Source organism: Esox lucius, chromosome 2, assembly GCF_011004845.1.
Source record: "Esox lucius isolate fEsoLuc1 chromosome 2, fEsoLuc1.pri, whole genome shotgun sequence".
NCBI classification, from domain to species: Eukaryota; Metazoa; Chordata; class Actinopteri; order Esociformes; family Esocidae; genus Esox; species Esox lucius.
Window position 1 is genome coordinate 27,264,933 of NC_047570.1, and position 27,537 is coordinate 27,292,469.

The 27,537-nt window shown below is 41.2% G+C and overlaps 1 protein-coding gene across 3 annotated transcripts; it reads right to left on the minus strand.

Moving 5' to 3' along the window:
* Positions 1 to 541: 541 nt before the first annotated feature.
* zgc:123258 (PA_hSPPL_like and Peptidase_A22B domain-containing protein) lies at positions 542 to 17,938 on the minus strand. 3 transcript variants are annotated; one of them, XM_010891268.5, is made up of 17 exons: positions 17,671 to 17,938; positions 16,953 to 17,063; positions 16,450 to 16,632; positions 16,239 to 16,328; positions 14,656 to 14,789; positions 14,405 to 14,565; positions 12,301 to 12,397; positions 11,998 to 12,099; positions 9,487 to 9,568; positions 9,337 to 9,408; positions 9,145 to 9,201; positions 8,791 to 8,835; positions 3,457 to 3,556; positions 3,103 to 3,183; positions 2,821 to 2,981; positions 2,372 to 2,405; positions 542 to 1,099 (listed from the first exon to the last, which is right to left on the minus strand). In XM_010891268.5, the coding sequence occupies exons 1-17, from the start codon at positions 17,722 to 17,724 to the stop codon at positions 1,062 to 1,064; spliced, it is 1,602 nt and encodes a 533-aa protein (XP_010889570.2). In that variant the 5' UTR covers positions 17,725 to 17,938; the 3' UTR covers positions 542 to 1,061. The 3 variants fall into 3 exon arrangements, with proteins under 3 accessions (XP_010889570.2, XP_010889572.2, XP_010889571.2); XM_010891270.4 differs by lacking the exon at positions 8,791 to 8,835; XM_010891269.5 differs by lacking the exon at positions 2,372 to 2,405.
* Between the last annotated feature and the right edge of the window lie 9,599 nt (positions 17,939 to 27,537).

Below are 27,537 nucleotides of genomic sequence, written 5' to 3' on the forward strand. Positions count from 1 at the left end.
GATGAGTAATGAGCTCACAAAGGACTGTTACTGACCTGTAAGTGGTCTTTATTGACTATAATTGTGTGTTGTTGAAATATGTAAAGAGCCTATAACTATATTTTTTAAATGGTGAATTGTTCATTTTCAAGGATCCATTGAGAGTGGGACCCAGGCTTGATTGTGTTCCCCCGAGCAAATGAAAAACAAAAAATAGAGCTCCTGAAAAAATTAAGAGACCATTGCACCTTTTTCTTTCCTTTCCAAAAAAGAAGAAAAGGAAAATTTTGAGTGAGGAAAAGCATTCAATTTGCAGTGGTCTCTTAATTTAAACCCTTTGTTCCTCACTCAAAAACTTCCTTTGACTTATTTGGAAAGGAAAGAAAAAAGGTGCAGTGGTCTGTACATTTTTTCTGGAGTTGTATTACAGGGTTGTTATTAAGACCTCTGATAAGTTGAATTAGGCATGCATGTTGCAGTAAAAAGACATATGTGTGGATGAGAAAGAGCAAGCTGTACAGGCCTACGCACAAAGCCGTAAATAATTACACATACTCAGAGCTGAAATCAGAATGGATTAATTTAAGGCAAAGAAAGCAATCCTGAAGATTGTGTTTTTCAATCATACAAACAAGTTATACGGAAAGCTCCAGAACAATAATAACCAGAATATCTTTATCTTAGCCTACAGTTTAAATTTAAATTCCCCCAAAATTTAGAACATGAGTACTAAAGTGCAATCAGTTGTGTCATTTACAAAGGCAAAACACATTTTATGCATTATTTAAATTAGTTCCTCACTCCTTTATACATCCCATATTATAAAACACACTGCATTCTCAGGTCATCTTAAGCCTCTCAAATGAACTGTCTGGCTTTTCAAAAGTCCCACAATGTGCCATCCATAACCCTAAACCCTGCCCTCTGCACCCCCACCCACCACATCTCCCCAGTATAAATTGATAGACTAGAATAGCTATGTTATTACCCTTGCATCACATGGATGAACTACGTGGCTGATTTGAAAAGGAGAAAAGCGCTCCATCAGTTGGTTTGCTACTGAAATAGCGGATTATTTGTAATCAGCAACTTCCTCTGCTGGCATAGTCAGGTCTTCCACCTATGTAAAAGAGGAGGGGATAGATGATGTGAGGAGAGCGAAAGAAAAGCAGAAGACAACAGGGAGAAAGAGAGAGAACAGAAAACAAGTGAGGAGAGAACGGATGAGCTTATGAGTATACTAGTCATCAGTTATGATACAAAATCCAGTGCCAATGTCCAGTAGCCTGTATGCTGTGCTGAGCTCTTCCACAGACATATTCAGGGTGGAACTGTCCAGAATGTTCATATAGAACAGACTAATCTTCATCATACGTTATCAGCTCTATGAATTGCATGTTCTATTTGCAACATTCTGAAAGTTTTACCCTTTTGAACCACAGCACACTATTTTGCAGAAAGCATGAAACGATGAACATGAGAACACAAAATCACCCCAAAAGCTTCCAAATGGCAACTGCACCTCTCAACAAAGCTGCATGCAGAAAAGTAGGCAAATTTAAACTCATGAAGATGGTACATGAGAGGAATATATTCTAGAACAGCAGTTCTCAAAGGGGGATTTTCTAGTCAGTGAGCTGCCATGAGGGCCTTGAGATGACAAAAACAATGATAAAATAACTACTTGATATAACTATTATACTAAACACATTATCCACAGAGAACTTAAAATACAGTGCCATGCAAAAGTATATACCCCTTGACCAATTCTCTTATATTACTGAATTATAAGCAGTACTCAAACATGTCATTATGTTAGATATTTTAAAACACTGAACCTCACACCCGATTAATGTAAGATGACATTGGTGACAAAGGTTGTCTCACATCACCTAGCTGCTGTGAACACATCTCTGGTTTGTGTCACTATACAGAAAAGTTCAGTTTGTTGTCTTGTTAACGATCTCTCCACAAATTGACTGCTTCATTTTCAGATGTCCTCACACTGAGTCAGCAGCTTTTGTAACTACAGTCTGATAGACTGTGTTTTTTTCAATAGGGGATAACATCTCATGTAAGGAGGTCCTGAAATACAGTATGTTCTGGGATGCAAGTGGGCCATGGAGGCAAAAAGGTTGAGAGCCACTGAATCTGAGACACCCTTGGCATTTCCAGGACCCTAGTGACATCTAGTGGCCATGTTAGATATTGAGCACACAACAAAATATGACATTCCTGTTTAACCTTTTTGATTTGCTAAAGGAACGAAGAAAATGCTGTTAAAAAGTGAACAGAAAAAGTAAGAAAATGGCACAGAGAAGGGGTCGTGATAGCAATGACTGGGATCAGGCATGAAAGGTTAGGGGTTAGATGTCAGGGGTTGAAAGCACACCTGTCAGTAATGGTTCCCTGGTGGAGTCCAAAACCTGATAAAGAAACACCATCATAATCATTATTATTACGGTATACCACGATCAAGATATAACGTCCACACTATTTAGTCAGTGAGGAGAACAACACAAAACCTACCACTGCTGAAAAACGTGTTTCTTTAAAAGCACAAATTACATTTGCAGAAAAAACCCCGATATCTCAATTTTTCAAAAGGCACCGCAAACACTTTTCCACCTTTATAATTTTACGCAGAGACGGTTTAGAACATGTTTTGCGGTGAGGACGACCACTGTAATATACGGCTCAGATAAATCTTAGAATTGGAAATGAATAAAAATGTATTAATTTATTGCCTTTTTATTAATGTCATCCATTGACAGAACTAAAACAGCATGGGCCATGGAAATAACTCAATAATATACTGCATTCATCTTGTCCTCTTCTCACCTCGTATGTGGTCCCATTCCAGAACTGCCTCATCTCTGCTCTCCTCCAGGCCAGCACAGCAGATCCCAGAAGTGTAAATGGAACCAGATACAGCAGGGCCGGCTGCGCCATGTTAGTCAACAACATCACTGCAAATGTGACAACCATGCCACACAGGTAGGCTGGGGGGGGAGGGGGGGGGTTAAGAGGACCCGGATGAGCAGAAAGGCATAGAGACTATCCTCAAAATAATGATAGTGGTGATAATGATGGGTTATGTATTGATAACATCCATGTCATTACCTATGCAGCACACGAGAAGGTAGATCTTGTTGGGGCTGTTGACTCGCACATCAAACCGACTACAATAGGCCACCAGAAGACCTGGTGGAGCAATCAACACCGTTTATTAAGTTTGTGACGCTATCGAGAAATGACAACACAGGCAGCTTGTACTGAGGCTTCTGATGACTCCAGAAATATATTGCTCCTTACAAACAAATCTGGGATCAGTGTTCATTCAGAACAAAACCATTAAAGAGGGAATCCTGATCTAAGATACAGATCAGGATTCCAATGTAGATGATACGATTGTAATCTCAAAAGTATTGAACCTTAAACAAGGTGCCCAACTGTGATAAGACATGGTTACCAAACCTGGTACAATAATGTCCCCATAGCCCAGGATGGAGAACTGCATGCCACACAGGTTCTGAGACCATGGAAAGAATCGTGGAACTCGCATCACTACTGGTAGCTATGAGGGAAAGAACATGGACACCAGTCAGCTACCAGAAATAACAACCATCTAAAACTCACTGTCAAAATATGTATATTAAAAAACAATAACTAAAAGATGACTAAAACATCTCAAATTTTTTATCCTTTAGAAACAAGTGTAGGAGTTCTCCCTATTATTCTGCATCAAAACCAATGACAGTACTTTCTTGTTCCTCAGCAAACAGATGTCACCATGCCAACTGTACAGACAGCGCGTCAAGGTCAGCCTGTACAACTGCTGAAAGTATTAACCAACTTGGACTACTGCAGATATTATTGTTAAAACATTAAAAGAAAATATAAATGTTTTGCCAGTGATTAAAAGCGTCAACAATGTCAAAGTGTTCTAAATAAACTACAAATATAACAATTGACTGCACCCCCTTTAGTCAATATTTGATAAAGGCACCTTTAGCAGCAATTACAACCATGAGTTGTTTTGGATAAGCCTCCAACTGGTTTGCACATCTAGACGGAGCAGTTTTGGCCCATTCTTCTTTGCAAAATTGCTCTAGGTCTGTCAAGTCAGATCAGTACCTATAGTGAACATTTTCAAAATGTTCCACATATTCTCAATTAGATTGAGGTCCGGTCTATTGACTTCTGAAATCCAGGACGTTGACCTTTTTGTTTTTAAGCCACTTCACTGTGGCTCTGGCTGTGTGTTTGGGGTCATCATCATGCAGACAGATTAATCTTCTCCCCAGTCCCAGGTCTCTTGCAGACCTCAGCGGGTTCTTTCCCCATTTCTTTGTACTTTGCATCTATTTTGTCCTCCATCTTCAGAAGCTTTCTAAGCACCGATGCAGAGAAGAACCTGATGTCATATGAAACACCTTTACCTACCCAGGTGAACTCAATTAAAATGATCACATGACTTCTAAAGACTATTGGTACCACAGCTCATTCAGGTGTGTCATGGCAAAGGGGGTGAATACTTTAGCAATCAATTATTTTCTGTTTTCCATTTTAAATTAATTTAGAATATGCATATTTAATTTTAACTTAGACATTTACTTTTTGTGTTGTGGCAAAAACTAAATCCAGTTGGATTTAATGTCTTAGCAAAGTCCAAACCAAATGTATACTTTTGAGAGCCACTGTAGTTCTCAACGGCACACTCAGTAAGTAGATGTCAACTCTACATAACGTGTAGATGTCAACTCTACATAACGTGTAGATGTCAACTCTACATAACGTGTAGATGTCAACTATACATAACGTGTAGATGTCAACTATACATAACGTGTAGATGTCAACTATACATAACGTGTAGATGTCAACTATACATAACGTGTAGATGTCAACTATACATAACGTGTAGATGTCAAAATGCAAAAAATACAGTCATAGTGTAGAAGTGAACTGCACAGTTATAGTGTGTAGATGTGAACGACACAGTCATAGCACATATTTCAACTTGCCAACTGTACAGTCAGGACAGTAATAAAATATTTTCAGGGTGTCGAGCGCGCAGTCCTAGTGTGTAGACGTCGAGCACGCAGTCCTAGTGTGTAGACGTCGAGCGAGCAGTCCTAGTGTGTAGACGTCGAGCGCGCAGTCCTAGTGTGTAGACGTCGAGCGCGCAGTCCTAGTGTGTAGACGTCGAGCGCGCAGTCCTAGTGTGTAGACGTCGAGCGCGCAGTCCTAGTGTGTAGACGTCGAGCGCGCAGTCCTAGTGTGTAGACGTCGAGCGAGCAGTCCTAGTGTGTAGACGTCGAGCGAGCAGTCCTAGTGTGTAGACGTCGAGCGAGCAGTCCTAGTGTGTAGACGTCGAGCGAGCAGTCCTAGTGTGTAGACGTCGAGCGAGCAGTCCTAGTGTGTAGACGTCGAGCGAGCAGTCCTAGTGTGTAGACGTCGAGCGAGCAGTCCTAGTGTGTAGACGTCGAGCGAGCAGTCCTAGTGTGTAGACGTCGAGCGAGCAGTCCTAGTGTGTAGACGTCGAGCGAGCAGCCAGTGTGTTTGTTAATAATGAGAATATGAGACAAGAAAGCAAACAGTTCCATTCCAGATCAAACAGCAACATCCTAATTTAAACTCTTAGTCTATCATAACATATGACATCGATGACTTGTTGATGTCATATTTTATCAAGGTATTGTTAGAGTTACCTTCATGGTCGGAGCAAACTTAAAAAACTCCTAACAATGATGAAAGATACAGTAACCCACTTGTCACATGATGCATCAGACCAACCAGTCATGCGGTGGTTGAATAGTATGAATGTTCTCTGATAGTCAAGTGCAAATGGGGATCATTACATGAAGATTTTAAAAGGAAAAATCTGCAATATGATGCCCACTGACTCTTAAAGAACACTGCCAATTTTGCAGGTTTTCCCACTTACAAAGCATGTAGAAGTCTGTAATTTCTATCATAGGTACTCTTCAACTGTGAGAAACGGAATCTGAAACAAAATCCCGAAAATCACATTGTATGATTTTTAAATACATTTTTGGCAAAGGGGAATGGACCACTGCACCGTATTGTGGGGAGGATGGATGGGGCCATGTATCGCGAGATCTTGGCCAACAACCTCCTTCCCTCAGTAAGAGCATTGAAGATGGGTCGTGGCTGGGTCTTCCAGCATGACAACGACCCGAAACACACAGCCAGGGCAACTAAGGAGTGGCTCCGTAAGAAGCATCTCAAGGTCCTGGAGTGGCCTAGCCCGTCTCCAGACCTGAACCTAATAGAAAATCTTTGGAGGGAGCTGAAAGTCTGTATTGCCCAGCGACAGCCCCGAAACCTGAAGGATCTGGAGAAGGTCTGTATGGAGGAGAGGGCCAAAATCTATGCTGCAGTGTGTGCAAACCTGGTCATGAACTACAAGAAACGTATGATCTCTGTAATTGCAAACAAAGATTTCTGTACCAAATATTAAATTCTGCTTTTCTGATGTATCAAATACTTATGTCATGCAATAAAATGCAAATTAATTATTTAAAAATCATACAATGTGATTTTCTGGAATATTGTTTTAGATTCCATCACTCACAGTTGAAGAGTACCTATGATAAAAATTACAGACTCCTACATGCTTTGTAAGAGGGAAAACCTGCAAAATCGGCAGTGTATCAAATACTTGTTCTCCCCACTGTATTTCATTTACTGAATAACAAAACACACCTTTTCAAATTGTCAAACTTTCCAAAAAAAAAAAAGAACTGAATTATTTTGTTATTACTGACAAATGTAATAATTTGTTTCATAAATGTAATAGGTGGCTTTTGGTTCAAACACACTGATTCCAACCATGGAAATCAGACTGAAGAGTGTTTGGGAGTGAAAGCTCGAACAAAATGGGAAAATTATGAATGACATGTCATGCCTCTACCAACTTCCATTGAGTAGAAATCTTTGTGGACATGCGTTCAATGGTTCTGTACATCATCTCAACCCCAATAGAGTGGATCAGGGGAGCACTAGCACTTGAATGTAAACCCAGGTCCCTGTGACAGTCATTCCAAAGCCGTTACACTGTCACCATCAATAATACATGAGCAAGTTTACACTTCTCAATTCTCACAGTGTGTTAATCGTAATGGCAGGATGCATTCATTTAAGGTTTTGCTTGCCCGTCTCTAAAGTACCAAACAGTTACATTCTAAATTCTGTACAAAAGGTTTTCACCTCCATATTCAACCTCCCCCTGTTCCTGTCTGTAGTCCCCTCCTGCTTCCAACAGACCACCATCGTCCCTGTACCGAAGAAACCTTCCATCATCTACCTGAATGACTACCGCCCTGTAGCACTGACCTCCACCATCATGAAGTGCTTTGAGTGCCTGGTCAGAACTCACATCTGCTCCACCCTTACTGATACTTCGGACCCCTTTCAATTTGCATACCACCCCAATAGATCTACGGACGATGCCATCGCCCTGACGACACACCGCCCTCTCCCACCTGGAAAAAGGAGACAAATGCGTGAGGATGCTGTTTGTGGACTACAGCTCAGCATTCAACACTATTGCTCCCGCTAAGCTTGTTCTGAACCTCGGGACCCTGGGACCTATAACCCCCCTTTGCAAATTAATCCTGGACTTCCTGATGGGCAGAACCCAGGTGATGAGAATAGGCAAGCTCACCTCCCCTGCATTGACACTGCGCATCCAGAGCTCCCCAGGGCTGCGTACTCAGTCCCTTCCTGTACTCCCTGTTCATGCATGACTACGTGGCCACACACTGCTCCAACATCATCCACAAATTCATGGACGACACTACCATCCAGGGTCTCATCTCCAACAACGATGAGACCGCTTACACAGAGGAGATAAAGAACCTGGCAACATGGTGTCAGGACAACAACCTCTCTCTCAAAGTTTGCAAGACTAAGGAGATGATCGGGGACTTCAAGAAGCGACAGAGTGGGTGTCGTGCCCCCATACACATCAATGGAGCTGAACTGGAGAGTCTCCAAATTCAGGTTTCTCAGTGTGTTCATCAAAGATGATCTCACTTGGCCCAGGCAAGCAAATTCAGCAGTGAAAACTGACTGAAAACAGCCATTACCCCTCTGTGCAAGGCATCTACCATACATGATGCCTTTGGAAAGCACGGAACATCAAAGACCACAGCCACCCAGGCTATGGTCTGTTCACACTGCTGCCATCTGCTAGACGCTACCAGAGCATCAGGGAACGCTCAAAAACCCAAACAGTTTTTCCCTCAGGCTATAAGGCTCCTCAACCAGAAAACACTGATCTATGATCATACTGATCACACACAAACATTCCAGATGCTCTGATGTCTATTCATGTACATTGAATATTCCTTGGCATGTACCATTCATAGGCATTTTACTCATATTGTATCTAATATTATTGCTAATATTAGGGAAGTGTCTAATATTTAATACTTCTACCCATATTGTTCTTTTTCCCCATCCTATTCTTTAAAATTGCTGCTAGTTTACATTGTTGTGTATATAAATGCTATATTTTTGCTTTATATATTTTATTATATATATTTCTATTTCTATATCTCTTAATTCTTACTACATAGATGTCGTGTGCCATGTCAAAAGAAATCCATTGTGCGGGATGACGCTGTGCTGTTCGGTGCATTTGACATATAAACTTTGAACTATTATTATTTTTCACACAAACTTTTCAAAACCATTCATCAGCTGTCTAGTAACTTCAATTTGTTTGGCCTAACTAGCTAGCAGTACATGTGAAGCTAAGTAGTAAAGTGGGTGGGGTCTTACTTTCTCATGTGGAGTCGACGGTTCAGCTGGCACCTCCAAGTTACCCTGCGTTCAGACAAAGAACACCCCACCAGATCCCCCGCCCCAGACGCAGTCAGTTTGCATCCTAAACGGCACCCTATAATTACACATTGGGCCATTTGGTACCAATGCTCGTGAGACTGTAAGTAATTTGGACCCCAAGAGAACCTGATCTACACAGCAAGGGTGAACAGCCCATCACATCACAGCAAGGCTGTATTAAGACCAGGAGTTTTTCCCGGATTGGGGTCAGTAGTGTGGTCAGGAAACACTCCTGGCCCTACTGATTGCTAATTAAGTCACTGAAGGGTTGATGGACAGGTGGGTGTTTACCTTCTCTCCTGAAGCATCCGGGCCCAGAGCCACCTGGACCATAATGCTCTCACCGTGCTGGACATGAAAAAAAGTTCAACACCAAACCAGCAGCACAACACATACAGCCGATAGATTTAATGACGGGACGACAATAATAATAATAATAAAAATTAACTATTGCTCAAGTCAATAAAAAGGAAGACAGCTCACCATGAATAGGGGAGTGATGAAAACAAAAAAGACGTCATAGAGCAACAGTAGGCTCAACAGGATGACACAGATCTGAGGGATGGAGGGCAGGCGTTAATGTCTGAGCCACAGAGAAACCTCTCCGTCTTAAGATCAGAGGATGAACGTCACCTTGAAATTGGACAGAGAGATGGTCTTGAGGAAGTTGAGACAGAAGGCCACGCCCAGTAGGTCCTGCAAGATCCAGATCCACCTGGAAAAACAGTAAAGCAGATTGAAGTGGGGGGGGGGATCTATTAAAATAGAGTGCAGTGTAGAGTAAAGCAGAAGAGAGTACAAGTGAATAGAGAAAAGCAGAAGAGACTATAGGTGAGTAGAGTAAAGCAGAAGAGACTATAGGTAAATAGAGTAAAGCAGGAGAGAGTACAGGTGAATACAGAAAAGCAGAAGAGAGTACAGGTGAATAGAGTAAAGCAGATGTGAGTATAGTAGAATATAATATAACAGACTACATAACCAAATCAGAACAGAGAATACATTAGAGAAAGAGAAGCAAATCACAGTAAAACACAACACTAAATTCTACATAGGAAATCATTTTCCAAATGATAACAGTTTCACCATACCCTACAGACTCAACTACACCTGATTCAATTCATGTAATAAGGAAATAGACCAAATCATTTAAACAAAAGGCCATAAGGCCACAACAGGTACAAAGTGCCAGCAAAGCTTGTTAAAGTCCCCCAAACACAATGAAAACCTTAGATTGGATAGTACCTTCCCTTTCCTCTAAAAAGTCCCAAGCATTTCTTTAACCTTTGTTAGATTTTCACTTTGCAGAATAGAAGCATTTTACCAGTAATTCTCCAGTTCCTGCTTTAGTGAATTAGAAAATGTGTAATATGAGACACTATGAAATGTGCATGTGAGTCAAAAGGGAAGTGAAACCAACTTCTCTAGAACATTATAATTACCTACTGTGCTTTGCTCATGGAAAACCTTCTCACAAGATTAGCTGTGGGCCGACTGTTGTTGTAGACTTAAGACATTTAGTTACTGTTTCTACTAATACTTGTACTGTGCTAAGGTCTAAGGACAGTCACTAGCCTGTATGAAAATACCCACACATAATGTTATTCTGGTGTCGCGTATAAGAGAGACAAACTATTTCCATTGTATAACTCAGTGGCATTACCACAGACATAGCGTTCCAAATGGCACGCAATTCCTATAAGTGCAGTGCTTCTGACCAACTTAGTAGTTTACTAAATAGGAAATAGTGTGCAATTTGAGATACACACAGGCAGACAGACAGTACTCAAGAGGCAATGAGGCAGTGAAACTAAAAGCAAGCGTGACACTAAAAGCAACAACAACACGCCTCTGCCCTGCTGATTATGTCGGAGCCCTCCAGACACTCTCACCCAAAACACCACTTCCTGCACTCTGCTGTCCCGCCACAGCATTCCCAGTGGGTGTCACTGTGGCAGTTTGAGAGTGTGCCAGTGTTTTGTCTGGAAAAATTTGATGCCGTGGGAGAATATCTCACGGGACACATTTCCTTGTTTCGGGGTCCATTAACCTCCCATGGCAAAACGTCATCTGATTTATTTATTTTTAGATGTGAGACGGTTCTGCTGACATTTCTAAAAAGGCATTCTATGCCAAAGATGAAGGATAAAGAAAAGATGCAGACAGTCTACTGAAACAAATTCAGCTTTCAGAAATGAGAGGTTCAGTAACCGTCTCCACCATTTTACACAAGGTCTCCTCTTCTTCAGTCTCCTGGTGTTATTCTCACAGTCAAAGCAGTAGATTATAATAAAGAGAATTTGGGTAGTTATTTAAACAAACTGAACAATGCATACAGCCTACAGAGTATTTCATAAGTATTCACTCGCAAACTGATTTTGCTTGTTCTTTATTGTTGAAACTGAAATAGATTTGATATTTTCTGTCACATCCCTGATTAAATCCACCAGTTTCTGTAATGCCCCATACTATGACGGAGAGCATGACAGAACAAAGTGAAGACCAAGGAGCTTTCAATACAAATACTGGAGAAAGAGCTCAAAACGCACCAATCTGACAGTCCATTAAGGCTGAGCGTTAAAGTAGGCTGGGGGTCAGAGAAGTCACCAAGAGGTCAATATTAACTTTGCAAGACAGTCCACAACCACAACGGGACAAACTGTTCAAGTCATTATTACCCAGGGGCCCCACAAAGCTGGGCAATATGGAACAGCAGAGTAGAGAAAGCCATTTCTAAAAATCCATCACATAAAATCCCATCTGGATTTTTCCATGACTCAGGTGAAAGAGTGATGTGGCAGTGATGTGATGTGGCAAAAGGTTCTCTAGTGAGATGAGACCAAAAGTTGCTGGTGACCAACACTGCAAATCCAACTTGAGTGAAATTAACAGGCTATAATAGCAAGAACCAGATATGTAAAGCTGGTAAAGACAAACCCAAATAGACTTGCTGTTGTATTTGCTAAAGTTGCTTCTACCTATTTACTCTGGTGTGAGAATATTTATTCAATCAACAAATCCATTTTTTTATTTTAATTAAACCTTTGTTTCATTAAAAAGCCTAGTGGGAGAGAATCCAAATTGAATCCATTTTGTTTTCTAGATTGTAACAAAGGTGCGTGTGTGGGGGGAGTGTATTTACAGTACCTGTCTTCGTTCCTGAAGACCCCCCAGACCACAGCTACCGTGACACACACAAAAAACAGCAACACAGACCTCACGGAAACACTTTTACCCAGGACCGTAACCCTGTAGGAAAACAACACACATGTTTTCAGTCATCATAGAGGAGATAGAGCGGTGTGTATGTGTGTGTGTGTGTGTGTGTGGTTGGTCAGACAATACATCACATTTAATTTTTTACCTTTATTTACTGTTTGAAAAATGTCCAATGTTTTCATGGAAAGTGTGTGTGTGTGTGTGTGTGTGTGTGTGTGTGTAGCCATGTACCTCATGACGCTACACATGGCCAGGTCCAACAAAGCATCCAGGCAGCTGAAGAGGGCAGTGGCTGATGCCAGGCAGAATATGACGATGATCACATAGACTAACAAAAAGAAAAACAAGTATGACATTGAGGATCTAACATCTTTTGGTACGTGGTTTGCTAGGCAGTTCAAGTGTAAATAAAGTGGTATGATTGAAAATATACCGTTACAGTGGGGAGAACAAGTATTTGATACACTGCCGATTTTGCAGGTTTTCCTACTTACAAATCATGTAGAAGTCTGTAATTTTTATCATAGGTACATTTCATCTGTGAGAGACGGAATCGAAAACAAAGCATGGAGGTGGAAACATCATACTTTGGGGATGCTTTTCTGTAAAGGACGATTGCACCGTATTGAGAGGAGGATGGATGGGGCCATGTATCGCGAGATCTTGGCCAACAACAGCATTGAAGATGGGTCGTGGCTGGGTCTTCCAGCATGACAACGACCCGAAACACACAGCAAGGGCAACTAAGGAGTGGCTCTGTAAGAAGCATCTCAAGGTCCTGGAGTGGCCTAGCCAGTCTCCAGACCTGAACCCAATAGAAAATCTTTGGCGGGAGCTGAAAGTTTGTATTGCCAAGCGACAGCCCCGAAACCTGAAGGATCTGGAGAAGGTCTGTGTGGAGGAGTGGGCCAAAATCCCTGCTGCAGTGTGTGCAAACCTGGTCAAGAACTACAGGAAACGTATGATCTCTGTAATTGCAAACAAAGGATTCTGTACCAAATATTAAGTTCTGCTTTTCTGATGTATCAAATACTTATGTCATGCAATAAAATGCAAATTAATTACTTAAAAATCATACAATGTGATTTTCTGGATTTTTGATTTTTAGATTCCATCACTCACAGTTGAAGAGTACCTATGATAAACATTTCTACATGCTTTGTAAGTGGGAAAACCTGCAAAATCGGCAGGGTATCAAATACTTGTTCTCCCCACTGTAGGTCTGAAAATAACTGGACACTGACACAAGTTTCGTTTTTTTGGCTCTTTACCAAAATATATTCAGGTTATAGTTAAATAATGAATATGAGCCTCTAAGATTTCAGGGTATTCACATCCAAATTGGAGGAAGGGTTTAGGAATTACAGCTCTTTAATATGTAGCCTCCTCTTTTTCTAGGAACCAAAAGTAATTGGACAATTGACTCAAAAGCTGTTTCATGGAAAGGTCTGGGCTATTCCTTCATTATTTCTTCATCAATTAAGCAGGTGAAAGGTCTGGACTTGATTCCAGGTGTGGCATTCAGAATTGGAAGCTGTTGCTGTGAACATACAACATGTGGTCAAAGGAGCTCTCAATGCAAGTGAAACAGGTCATCCTTAGGCTGCAAAAAAATTCCATCAGAGATAGCAGGAACATTATAAGTGGCCAAATCAACAGTTTGGTACATTCTTAGACAAAAAAATGCACTGCTGAGCTCTGTAACATAAAAAGGCCTGGACATCCACGGAAGACAACAGTGGTGGATGATTGTAGGATCCTTTCCATGGTTAAGAAAAACCCTTTACAACATCCAGCCAGGAGTTTTTTAAGGCAAAAAAGTGGAATATTCTGCAATGGCCGAGTCAATCACCTCATCTCAACCTGATTGAGCACGAATTTCACTTGCTGAAGACACAATTTAAGGCAGAAAGACCCAAGAACCAACAGCAACTGAAGACAGCTGCAGTAAAGGCCTGGCAAAGCATCACAAAGGAGGAAACCCAGCGTTTGGTAATGTCCATGCGTTCCAGACTTCAAGCAGTCATTGCCTGCAAAGGATCTCAAATAAGTATTAAAAATGAAAATTTTATTTATGATTGGGTTAATTTGTCCAATTACATTTGAGCACCTGAAATAAGGGGACTGGGTTGGAAAATGGTTGCAATTCCTAAACGTTTCATAACATATTTTTGTTCAACCACTTGAATTCAAGCTGAAAGTCTGCACTCCAACTGCATCTCGGTTGTTTCATTTCAAATCCACTGCGGTGGCATAGAGTGCCAAAATTGCGTCAGTATCCAAATATTTCCATACCTAACTGTACATGTACTAAGCAACATTTGTCCTGACTCACCGAGGTATCTGGAGAAGAAGTACATAAGTACCAGCATCAGGCACATCAGACCCACAAAGATGACCACCTTCAGAGGAGAGTAGAGAATCACGTCCCCACTGTCACACTTCTCTCCTCCTCCTCCTCCTCCTCCTCCAGGTTGACCACCACTCAGTCTCTCTCTGACACACACGGACACATTCAGAATGTAAACACACTGAAAAGCGGGCAGAATGAAACGTGTGTGTGTGTGTGTGTCAGTGGGGTCTCACCTTTCACAGGCCCCACTCCAGTAGCCTCCCAGACTCACAGTGACCACAGCTATTAGAAGCATGACAACAATGCTTGGATCTAACAGTGGCATCACCGGAGAGTACATCTTCACCAGCATCTCCTCACCAAACACCTGGAGAAGCAGAGTTAACACACCTGATGAACACACACTACCCAACACTCTATTTCATTAGCCTATGACTTTCAATATTTTTTTTTTACAGTGGAAAACTAGACTGTAACAGGAGTGTAATAGGAGGCTATCTTCCTGTCGAATGTGATAGTTTTAACATCAACACGTCACTTTTAACTGGAACTGTAATTGTGGAAATAATTTTGCTAAGAAGTGTCAGTAATTGCATGGAATGTCAAACAGGCTGATTTGCACGTGCTAATCAATCACTAATGTTATTTATCGTAGCTAAGTTACCTGGAAAGCTAATTAGCCACACATTCACCCAGCGACCAACAACGGTGCTCATGTGCGTATTCAACTATTGTTAATGTCCTACGTTGATGCTGCTGCTAGATACGTCAGATGTGAAGTCTGAGTACAGCGTCAATAATTTATGTTGTGTAATTTATGCACATAAACGACAGTCATATAACATATTGTATAGCTGTATTTACTTAAGATAAATAGCATTATTAGTGTTGGTTTGATTAAAGTGAAAGCAGTTTTATTAGTCAACTTTCATTCAGTGTCATCATAAGCAAGAGGAAGGATGGCAGTGACATTCATGTTTCTGGGCAGCCTCAGAAAATAAAAGTAAGCTGAAAGAAGTGAGAAAAATCAGTACCAGTCAGATGATAGACTAAGTATACAGTAGCACAAGAGGTGAGTCAATGTTTATTGATATAATAATCATTGCCATTAATATCAGAAATGGTTAGTAATCCATTCCTGAACATTATGGCAAGAAACACCACTTGTTTACTGATTATTTATAGTATTTATTTCATGTTCACACTAGTGCGTTCAGAGTAAAGAGAGAGAGGGAGAGAGAGAGAGAGCATGAGGACGATAATAATAATAATAAATAATAATAATAATTTCATATAATATGGATGCCAACAGGGCAGGGAGAGCAGGTGACATGGTGAGTGAGAAAATTAGCACATATTGATGACCAATCTGATCGCTATGTTGGTGTTATTTCGACAACATTATAATTAATGTTGGCACAACTGAGGTTAGACTTAGGCACAGGCACCAATGAGGTTAGTTTTAGGCACAGGTGTCTCTGAGGTTAGGGTTAGTTCAAAGGGGTGGGGGAATATTCTGTCTTTGGACTGGGGTAACCAACTAATTACAAGTCAGTTGCAATGATGGTCCTAGAGCAACATTTAATATGATGTTGTAGGACCAACAATACCTTGATATCAGATTGTGTAAATATTTATGGTTAAGAGTTATAAATATTTTAAACATTTGTTAATGTTTTTCTGTTAATGTTTTTCCCCGGCTGATTTGGTCCCCCCCAATGTTGACTCCATGGCTTCAGCCTTGGTTCCATGCCCTCATTTTTGTGGATAACATTTTGTCCATTCACCAGTCAAGCTGCCGTATCAGAGAACTCACCTTCTGTGCGTCCAGGAAGTCCAAGTATCTCATCAGAACAATTGGAATCTGGACCTTCTTAAACTCTGACTCATTGGCTGATGGGGGACTCTGAAGAAACAATCGAATTACAGAACAAATGAAAAGACGGAAAAAGCATTTTGTAGGTACTATTGATATTAAATTTAGACAACACCATGGACACATTACATATCCAGTATCAAGCCCCTACCATAGGTGTAGTGCTAACGATGATAAGAGTGGTAACCCCCATATCCTGAGCTACCAGAGCCTTCTGACTGAAGTCACATTCACCTCTCATGACCACCACAGCCTTGCCCTGTACAGTGCTGGGTGTTATCCCTGCTGAGGTACACAGCAGGCTGGATGAAAGGTTCACCAGGGGGTACTCCATCTGACAAAGTACAGTGGGTGGTGTTAAGTTTAGTCCACAAATCACGTCAATCAATCGTTGTATTGTCACTTTAGCTGGACTGACCATAGAGCCACTACAAGGTACACTAGATTTCAGTATTTACTAGGAAACAGGATCTGTATTTTTAAAGTGTCTCATAGCTGGTTCCTGGTCTAAGATCTGGTCACCATGACCATATAATCATAATAACTATGCCAAAAGAGGTAGGCTACTCCATCGTGACCATACTACCAACTCTCCCATGACTGATGGAATGTCATGTACGCCGGCTATCCAAGTTGTCATGTTGCTGAACTTACAGCACCACTGAGGGTGAGTGGCAGGGGGGTCCATGACGAGTTGTAGACCAGGCAGTATTCTTCATCTACTGCCCCATTTGAGATGTGCAAGACTGCTTCTTGGCAGTTCACCTGAGTGGATTAAAAACAGTATGTACAGGTAGCTAAATTACAACAAATATTTTTAAATAATATAAACTTCTAAACATAAACACCTGATCTGGGATGATCATTTCAGAGAGCGATATAACCTGTTATTCTGTAAGGGTACCTTGTTGTTGAAGTAGACCTCACTAGTCTAATAGTTTTTGTTCCACCTAGAAGCTCAAATGGAAGTTTGGTACTTCCCCATAACAGATAGAAAATCTGCATATCGTCTACACAGTCATCTTTATTTTTCCAACTATAAAGTTACCTAGCTAGCTAACTAGATAGCCAACTTAATTTATACAACATGGGCAGACTAATAGGATAGAAAACACTGGAAAAGACAACAGGGGATAGTAGCTATTTGCGTACGTATGAGGAATAAATATCACAACATAATGTATCTGGTCAGCTAGTTAACGTTAGTTACGGCCTTCATGTTGAGATAGCTGGTTGGACATGCTACAGTCTGTACAACCTTAACCGTGAGACTAATGTTAGCTATGTCAACATACATATGTAGCTACATAGTTAACTACCTTAGCTAACTAACACAACTAAATAGATCCGTGTGAATTTCTGTACATTTTACCTGCGATGACAGTAGAACGCCTGACAAAATAATAATCCACGTAGAAGTTGCCATATCGGTGACATCCGGGACTGAGTAATAAAACCGTGTTTTAAAAAAAAACCCAAAAAACACAACTAATCCGCGATTTGGCACGCCGCTGTCTACTTTCACTATCGTTCCTTCTATGTTACCGGAGATCCATAAACGTCGGGAATTTGGTTTACACTCCCAGCGGACAACTCTTGACCCAAAACTACACAGAATGCACCGCGGTCGAATGTCAAATGTTGCGAGGATATCACGAGATGTCACGTCTATCCAGCTTTATGTATGTTTAGTCAAATCGGGACATATGTCTTAGAGATGTTTCTATCAGGCTATAGACATCTCTGAGTAAAACAAAACTACCAAATGACATTCTTAGTTTCTGGTTCCTACTCAATGGTAGAATAAGAGAGATATTAAGTAAAAAATAAACAAAACAGCAGCAATGATGTAATAATAATAATAATTACATTAAGAATATGTTAGCAAAATGACAGTATCTGCAACAGGTAGTATTTTACACAGAGAGTTAGACTATATGTTTGTGTGAGTAGCCTATTGTGTGGAGAAAAAAGAAAAATAATAATAATAATAATGTATATACAGGTGCTGGTCATAAAATTAGAATATCATCAAAAAGTAGTTTTATTTCAGTAATTCCATTCCAAAAGTGAAACTTGTATATTATATTCATTCATTACACACAGATTGATATATTTCAAATGTTTATTTCTTTTAATTGTGATGATTATAACTGACAACTAATGAAAATCCCAAATTCAGTATCTCAGAAAATTTGAATATTACTTAAGACCAATAAAAAAAATATATTTTTAGAACTGTTGGCCAACTGAAAAGTATGACCATGAAAAGTATGAGCGTGTACAGCACTCAATACTTAGTTGGGGCTCCTTTTACCTGAATTACTGCAGCAATGCGGCGTGGCATGGAGTTGATCAGTCTGTGGCCCTGCTCAGGTGTTATGAGAGCCCAGGTTGCTCTGATAGTGGCCTTCAGCTATTCTGCATTGTTGGGTCTGGCATATCGCATCTTCCTCTTCACAATACCCCATAGATTTTCTATAGGGTTAAGGTCAGGCGAGTTTGCTGGCCAATTAAGAACAGGGATACCATGGTCCTTAAACCAGGTACTGGTAGCTTTGGCACTGTGTGCAGAAAACACAGTGGACCAACACCAGCAGATGACATGGCTCCCCAAATCATCACTGACTGTGAAAACTTTACACTGGACTGGATTCTGTGCCTCTCCTCTTTTCCTCCAGACTCTGGGACCTTGATTTCCAAAGGAAATGCTAAATTTACTTTAATCAGAGAAAATAACTCAGCTGCAGTCCAGCCCTTTTTGTCTTTAGCCCAGGCGAGACACTTCTGACGCTGTGTCTTGTTCAAGAGTGGCTTGACACAAAGAGTGAGACGATGAAACCCCTGTCTTGCATACGTCTGTGCGTGGTGGTTCTTGAAGCACTGACTCCAGCTGCAGTCCACTCTTTGTGAATTGTTTTTAAGATAACACTGCTCTGAATTAGAGTGGATGGCCACAGATTACGCCAAATAATCCTTTGTGGCAAAACAGTGATTGGGAACCGATAAACTTGAGGGTGTCTGGTCAAATTAGATGGGAAGCTGACAGCTAGTGTAACTTTTGAGGACCATGGGGGCCAGAAAATGTCTGTCTCCATTGAAATGGACTTAGGATCGCCTCGTATAAACTGGGCACATTGGCCATTTAATCCCACTGGATTGTCACAGAATGTTTCGAACTCAACTGGTGCAGGGCCGCTGTGATCCATCGCAAGGTGTTGAATACATTGCCAGCGGCAACTATAGCTGAAGGACATGGCAAACCAACTGCAGCAGAAGAATGTGATATGCCAGCCACAACTGTTGTTGGCAGCTCACTGGCTGCTCTATGGGTTTGTGACTCTCACTACCACTGACAGTGCTTATCAGACTACCACAACTGGCTCCCATGATGGATCTGCACCGGGGATCGCAGTTCTCCCAAGTGCAGGGGTATTTGGGACTTCCAGTACAAGAGGCAGGCAACTCCTCAGAACTGAAGATAGCCGCCCATTTAGGTCAGAGAAAATTATCTGAAGGGCAGCGAAACCCTTGGCCAAGACTCTTGCCCAAACCTGGAGCTAGGTAACGCTGTCCCTGGCTGTAGAGGCAGGGGACTCTAACCCCAGGCTGGACATACTTTAGGAAGCCAGGCTGGACATACTTTTAGATTGAAAACTGTTGGAGTTACTTACACAATGTGAATGTTGTGCTGCTCAGTGATCCATACTAAGACTGCTCTGATTCAATGTGAAAGACATACATTTTTCAGGACATAGGTGAATAAATTACATATACAGCTACCCGAATAATTATGAATTATGTCTGGCCTTATTAACTGCCTTATACAATTTAAATCACTGTTTTTTTTTAATGGGATTCAAGTTTGAAAACTGAGATGGCAATTGCAAGAGATTACCAGGTTTTTGTCTAAATAATGTCTGGTACTAGGCTGACTTCATGCCCTTGACCTTCAAAGACCGGAAGATATTTATATAACATCATCTCAGGAATTGGAATTAATTCACAGCACAAATAAGGACATTAAGTCCAATTATGGAACTTGTAGCGAAGGTGGCTGAGAATGGGACAAATGTAAAAATCATGACAAATGACAACATCTTACCATGTCGGCATGTCAAATCTTAGCTAGGACTTTTTCTCTGTAAAACATGTACAACTGTCTCATCTTCTTAGGTTCATTATCAGTGGTGTCCAAAATCACCATCTATAGTATTTATAGTGCAATACTTTAAACCACAGCCCATGGGGTTGGCACCTTAGAAAATAGGGTGCCATTTAAGATGACTAAATTCAAATTGAACCTGACAAAAACATTATTCTCAAAACTGGCTGGCATAGAATTGTTCATTTATTTGAATTCTACGGAATGAGAAAAATACAACAATTATAAAAATACATTGTTTGAAATCAATGCAAAAAAGTATTTAAAAGCTGTTGAAGTGCACAGTATACAAGAAACCAATAGTCCAGTGTGCCCTACCTACACATTTCAAGTGTATTAGAAAAATAAATGTTTTCTTACTTCCATGAAGGCCACTCAAAGATCATGTTTAAACAGAATAAAGCAGTTCACATGGTTTGTCCCCCTAGTGACACCATATGTAAATGTTTTGACCAGGGCAAAATGTCTCTGGACAAAACTAATGCACTATATATGAAATAGGGTGCCATTCGGGACATCAACATCGAATCATGGCCTCCATATTGACACTGTAAGAATTCTCTCATTTAGGATTTGATATTGAACCAGATAATATTTATAATGTGCCTCATAACTGCACAGTGGCCCAGCCACCACATAAAAGGTCCTTTCTTTATCAGTCTATAAATACAGGCATCCATGCCATAAGGCCTAAAATATGACCACACACTCCTGAACATTGGGGAATGCTTCCTTTCTTTCTCTCCCACACACACACACACACACGGCAGCAAACCATTTTCAACACTTACAGTGCAACAGCATGACAGACAAATAGCAGTGCTTTAATATGAATGAATTATATACAAGTTGCTGGGGAGTTGAGCAGTGATTTCATTGTTTGGTCCTTTGTCTGGTTCAGATCCTTTTCAATGCCTCCCCAGTGCCACAGCACATACCTCCTATTGAATGGTGGGGGAGAAATACACAGACACAATAAAATTTGAGTACATGCATCTGGAAGATTTAAATGTAAGAGTATGTTGCTAAGAGAAGTAACACATTAACAGTAATACAGTAAAAATAATAACACAGGACAAGTAGTACAAACTGTGGTACTAAAAGCATAACATTAATTAAAGTACTAGTAGCACATTAGATACTAATAGTAGTAGCATAAATAATACAGTACTAATAGTATGTATAACCCATTATAAATATTGTCCTAGTAACATTAATAACATAGTACTAGTAACAGTTCTAGTATAACACTGAATGACAACCGGACCACACATTGAGTCTAAGAGGACAAGACACCCAACTACATAGATTATGTAAAAATGAAATACAAATAAACACTATAAGGGACTAGAAAAATTACACTAAAACAGAGGCAGATCGGCACCAGAAACTAAAAGGGTGCACTGAGCAGATAGAAGCATGTCTATTTAGTGAGGTGTGGGTCTTTTGAAATTCAATCAGTGGTGGCAGTGTACTCAAATTAATGAGGACCAAAGAAAGAGCAGGCTTTTAGAGTGACCATTTCCCTAAAAAAAAAACATAAGTTGGAACCATTAAGGATGGTGACACAGATATAGCAAGGATCACTTAACCAGAATATAAAAGAGGCCCCATCGCATATACAATGCTGCTATATTACAGGATTGGCGTGGTATGCACGGGTATACTGGGCAGTGTGGTTAAAAGACGCTTTATAGGAGAACAAGAAACCAATTTTGGATGTATTTAAGGCTGGATTACGTTGAATGGTTGACAGCACAGCATTCAGAGGGGCTAGAACCAGGCTAGACAGTCCTATGAGAAACTAGGTGGCTGACTATATTAATTAAGATGCAATGTTTAACAGAGATAAGACATTTGTTTACATCATTAAAATCTTGGCAGAAGTTGGTAGGCATATGAATGATGATAATATCGGACTTGCTTTGTCTAAAGACTTGGGATTGAATCGAGTTGGGGCCAGAACAAGTTGGAAGAGATTTAAAAGCATCTAATAGGAGCTTTAAGAATATTTAATAGGTGAAGTACAGTATCTCACAGAAGTGAGTACACCCCTCAAATTTTTGTAAATATTTGATTATAGCAGTGGGGCAAAATAAGTTTTTAGTCAGCCACCAATTGTGCAAGTTCTCCCACTTAAAAATATGAGAGAGGTCTTTCATTTTCATCATAGGTACATTTCAACTATGAGAGACAAAATGAGAAAAATCCAGAATTTTTAATGAATTTATTGGTTCATTCCTCTGTAAAATAAGTATTTGGTCACCTATAAACAAGCAAGATTTCTGGCTCTCACAGACCTGTAACTTCTTCTTTACAAGGCTGCTCTGTCCTTCACTTGTTCCCTGTATTAATGGCACCTGTTTGAACTGGTCATCAGTATAAAAGACACCTGTCCACAACCTCAAACAGTCACACTCCAAACTCCACTATGGCCAAGACCAAAGGGCTGTCAATGGACACCAGAAACAAAATTGTAGACCTGCACCAGGCTGGGAAGACTGAATCTGCAATAGGTAAGCAGCTTGGTGTGAAGAAATCAACTGTGGGAGCAATTATAAGAAAATGGAAGACATACAAGACCACTGATAATCTCCCTGGATCTGGGGCTCCACGCAAGATCTCACCCCGTGGGGTCAAAATGATCACAAGAACGGTGAGCAAAAATCCTAGAACCACACGGGGGGACCTAGTGAATGACCTGCAGAGAGCTGGGACCAAAGTAACAAAGGCTACCATCAGTAACACACTACACTGCCAGGGACTCAAATCCTGTCCCCCTGCTTAAGCCAGTACATGTCCAGGCCCGTCTGAGGTTTGCTAGAGAGCATTTGGATGGTCCAAAAGAGGATTGGGAGAATGTCATATGGTCAGATGAAACAAAAATATAACTTTTTGGTAAAAACTCAACTCTTCGTGTTTGGAGGAGAAAGAATGCTGAGTTGTATCCAAAGAACACCATACCTACTGTGAAGCATGGGGGTGGAAACATCATGCTTTGGGGCTGTTTTTCTGCAAAGGGACCAGGACGACTGAACCGTGTAAAGGAAAGAATGAATGGGGCCATGTATCATGAGATTTTGAGTGAAAAACTCCTTCCATCAGCAAGGGCATTGACGATGAAACGTGGCTGGGTCTTTCAGCATGACAATGATCACAAACACACCGCCTGGGCAACAAAGGAGTGGCTTTGTAAGAAGCATTTCAAGGTCCTGGAGTGGCCTAGCCAGTCACCAGATCTCAACCCCAAAGAAAATCTTTGGAGGGAGTTGAAAGTCTGTGTTGCCCAGCGACAGCCCCAAAACATCACTGCTCTAGAGGTGATCTGCATGGAGGAATGGGACAAAATACCAGCAACAGTGTGTGAAAACCTTGTGAAGACTTACAGAAAACGTTTGACCTCTGTCATTGCCAACAAAGGGTATATAACAAAGTATTGAGATTAACTTTTGTTATTGACCAAATACATATTTTCCACCATAATTTAACAATACATTCATAAAAAATCCTACAAAGCGATTTTCTGGATTTCTTTTTATCATTTTGTCTCTCATAGTTGATGTGTACCTATGATGAAATTTACAGGCCTCTTTCATCTTTTTAAGTGGGAGAACTTGCACAATTGGTGGCTGACTAAATACTTTTTGCCCCACTGTATCTTTTCATGTGAAAACACTGAAGAAATGACACTGTGCTACAATGTAAAGCATTGAGTGTAGAGCTTGTATAACAGTGTACATTTGCTGTCCCCTCAAAATAACACAACACACAGCCAATAATGTCCAAATCGCTGACAACAAAAGTGAGTACACCCCTAAGTGAAAATGTCCAAATTGGGCCCAAGTGTCAATATTTTGTGTGGCCACCATTATTTTCCAGCACTGCCTTAACCCTCTTGGGCATGTAGTTCACCAGAGCTTTACAAGTTGCCACTAAGTCCTCTTCCACTCCTCCATGACGACATCGCAAGCTGGTGGATGTTAGAGACCTTGCGCTCCTCCACCTTCCGTTTCAGGATGCCCCACAGATGGTCAATAGGGTTTAGGTCTGGAGACATGCTTGGCCAGTCCATCACCTTTACCCTCAGCTTTTTTAGCAAGGCTGTGGTTGTCTTGGAGGTGTGTTTGGGGTCGTTATCATGTTGGAATACTGCCCTGCGGCCCAGTCTCCGAAGGGAGGGGATCATGCTCTGCTTCAGTATGTCACAGTACATGTTGGCATTCATGGTTCCCTCAATGAACTGTAGCTCCCCAATGCCGGCAGCACTCATGCAGCCCCAGACCATGAAGCTCCCACCACCATACTTGACTGTAAGCAAAGAGACACTTGTCTTTGTACTCTTCACCTGGTTGCCGCCACACACGCTTGACACCATCTGAACCAAATATGTTTATCTTAGTCTCATCAGACCACAGGACATGGTTCCAGTAATCTATGTCCTTAGTGTGCTTGTCTTTAGCAAACAATTTGCGGGCTGTCTTGTGCTTCATCTTTACTAGAGGCTTCATTCTGGTACGACAGCCATGCAGACCAATTTGATGCAGTGTTCGGCGTATGGTCTGAGCACTGACAGGCTGACCCCCCACCCCTTCAACCTCTGCAGCAATGCTGGCAGCACTTGTTCGTCTATTTCCCAAAGACAACCTCTGGATATGACCCTGAGCATGTGCACTCAACTTCTTAAGTCGACCATGGCGAGGCCTGTTCTGAGTGGAACATGCCCTTTTAAACCGCTGTATGGTCTTGACCACCATGGCAATCTTCTTATAGCCTAGGCCAGCTTTATGTAGAGCAACAATTCTTTTTTTCAGATCCTCAGAGAGTTCTTTACCATGAGGTGCCATGTTGAACTTCCAGTGACCAGTATGAGGGAGTGTGAGAGCGATAAAACCAAATTGAACACACCTGCTCCCCATTCACACCTGAGATCTTGTAACACTAATGAGTCACATGACACCAGGGAGGGAAAATGGCTAATTGGGCCCAATTTGGATATATTCACTGAGGGGTGTACTCACGTTTGTTGCCAGCGATTTAGACATTAATGGCTGTGTGTTGAGTTATTTTGAGGGGACAGCAAATTTACACTGTTATACAAGCTGTACACTCACTACTTTACATTGTAGCAAAGTGTCATTACTTCAGTGTTGTCACATGAAAATATATACAAAAATGTGAGGGGTGTACTCACTTTTGTGAGATACTGTATATCCCAGTTATAGTCAATGAGAAACAGAATGAGCACAGACAGGAGCAGAGGGAGGTCTATAGCAGACAGACAGGAGCAGAGGGAGGTCTATAGCAGACAGACAGGAGCAGAGGGAGGTCTATAGCAGACAGGCAGGAGCAGAGGGAGGTCTATAGCAGACAGGCAGGAGCAGAGGGAGGTCTATAGCAGACAGGCAGGAGCAGAGGGAGGTCTATAGCAGACAGGCAGGAGCAGAGGGAGGTCTATAGCAGACAGACAGGAGCAGAGGGAGGTCTATAGCAGACAGACAGGAGCAGAGGGACTGGTAGTCCTTATATCACAATAACACTGTTCCCGTAGTGCTGGTAACACTAAAAAATACAGCATTACTAGTAATCCTACGAAAATCAACAGATATAGTGGAATCGATGTGATAGCAATTGCAGTATAACGTAAGTAACAAAGCAATATAGGGATCGGTACACGACTCACCTGGTTACTCATGATTGCTCTCAGACCCTCCATGATAACCTCCTTTTGATTTCATCTGGGCCTGAACAGAGTTAACCTACACACACACACACACACACACACATTTGAGCGATTAGACCCTTCTCTCCACTCTCTTGGCTGGCCATTTCAGTCTCTAGATACCTTTCCATTGCATCCTACTTCAATCAAATGCATTTATAAAGCCCTTTTTACAACAGCAGTTGTCACAAAGTGCTTTACAGAGACACCCGGCCTTAAACCCCAAGGAGCAAACAACAGTAGTGTTGAATTTCAGGCTGTTCTGGCCAGTTGATGTGGAGATGATCCGTCTGTACCCCAGGACTCGGTTCTATGCCTGAGCCAAAACAGTGTCCTGGGGTACACCAGTAGTCACTAGGCTCCATCATATCCTCATACGGTCTCGCTTTCCCGCTTCTGAAACCCAGATGGCAATGCATTTCGGTGTGTCCGGCAGACACCTCTGCTTGTACGCCAACAGGACTGAGCAGCTCTTCCTCCCTGGTTAGGCCTGCCTGTTCCAAGAGCTCACTGTCACGGTTGACATCTCCTTGGTGTCTCCCTCTCAGGGAGCAAATAAACTTACAGTGACCCTGGTCAACCTTCTGTCATTCTCCATAGACAAAGCAGTGTTAGTTCTGTTCTTTTGGCTGTCCCACCCCAATAAGAGTATGGCTCAAGCTCAGCCCAGTCCAAAGTTGTTCGCTGTCCAACCACCCAACAGTAAAACCAGTACACATTGATGCTACTGGAGTCCCCATGTTTTTTTGGGGTACACTGAATTACTATTATACTTGTTTCTGGCCTTGCAAATGATACACTACCCTCAAATGTATGCTGAATAATTCTAAACCCATTTTTGGTTTAAATAGACAACTTTGCCTTTGCATTTTTGTTAGTTAGCAGACACTCTTATCCAGAGCGACTTACAATAACTGCATTCTTCTTCAGGTGTTTTGGAAAAACAAAATCCGATAATCATAATAAGTACATTTTCCTACACCGAAGCGATTAGTTGGCAAAGTCAGTGCCAGAGAAATCAAAGTTAAGTGCATTTATTTTCCTTCATAAATGAACACTTGTATAAATGAACACACATTTCTTCCCTTCCTGCCATTACTTTTCTGACTGATAGACAATTTATTCATTAAAAACTTACTATGACAGAGTTGTGATTGTCCCACATAGCTATCTAAAGACAACTAATAAATTGACACAAATGTTCTGTTTGAATGTAGGAGGTCAGTACGTACTGAAGAGAGCCCAATGCCCATGTCTCCTGAGCCCACGTGTGTCGTGTGAACAAAGTTGGTTGGTTCTCCTATCATTGAACGGTCTATCCTCCGCCGCCTCTTCTGTTAAACAAAGACATGACA

Coding starts and splice junctions, on each gene's coding strand:
- zgc:123258 (XM_010891268.5), bottom strand. CDS start 17,724: ATGGCAACTTCTACGTGGATTATTATTTTGTCAGGCGTTCTACTGTCA. Junction 3,557..8,790: donor CGTCGACTCCACATGAGAAA/GTAAGACCCCAC, acceptor TTTCCCTCATAG/CTACCAGTAGTGATGCGAGT. Junction 2,406..2,820: donor GGAATGGGACCACATACGAG/GTGAGAAGAGGA, acceptor TTTCTTTATCAG/GTTTTGGACTCCACCAGGGA.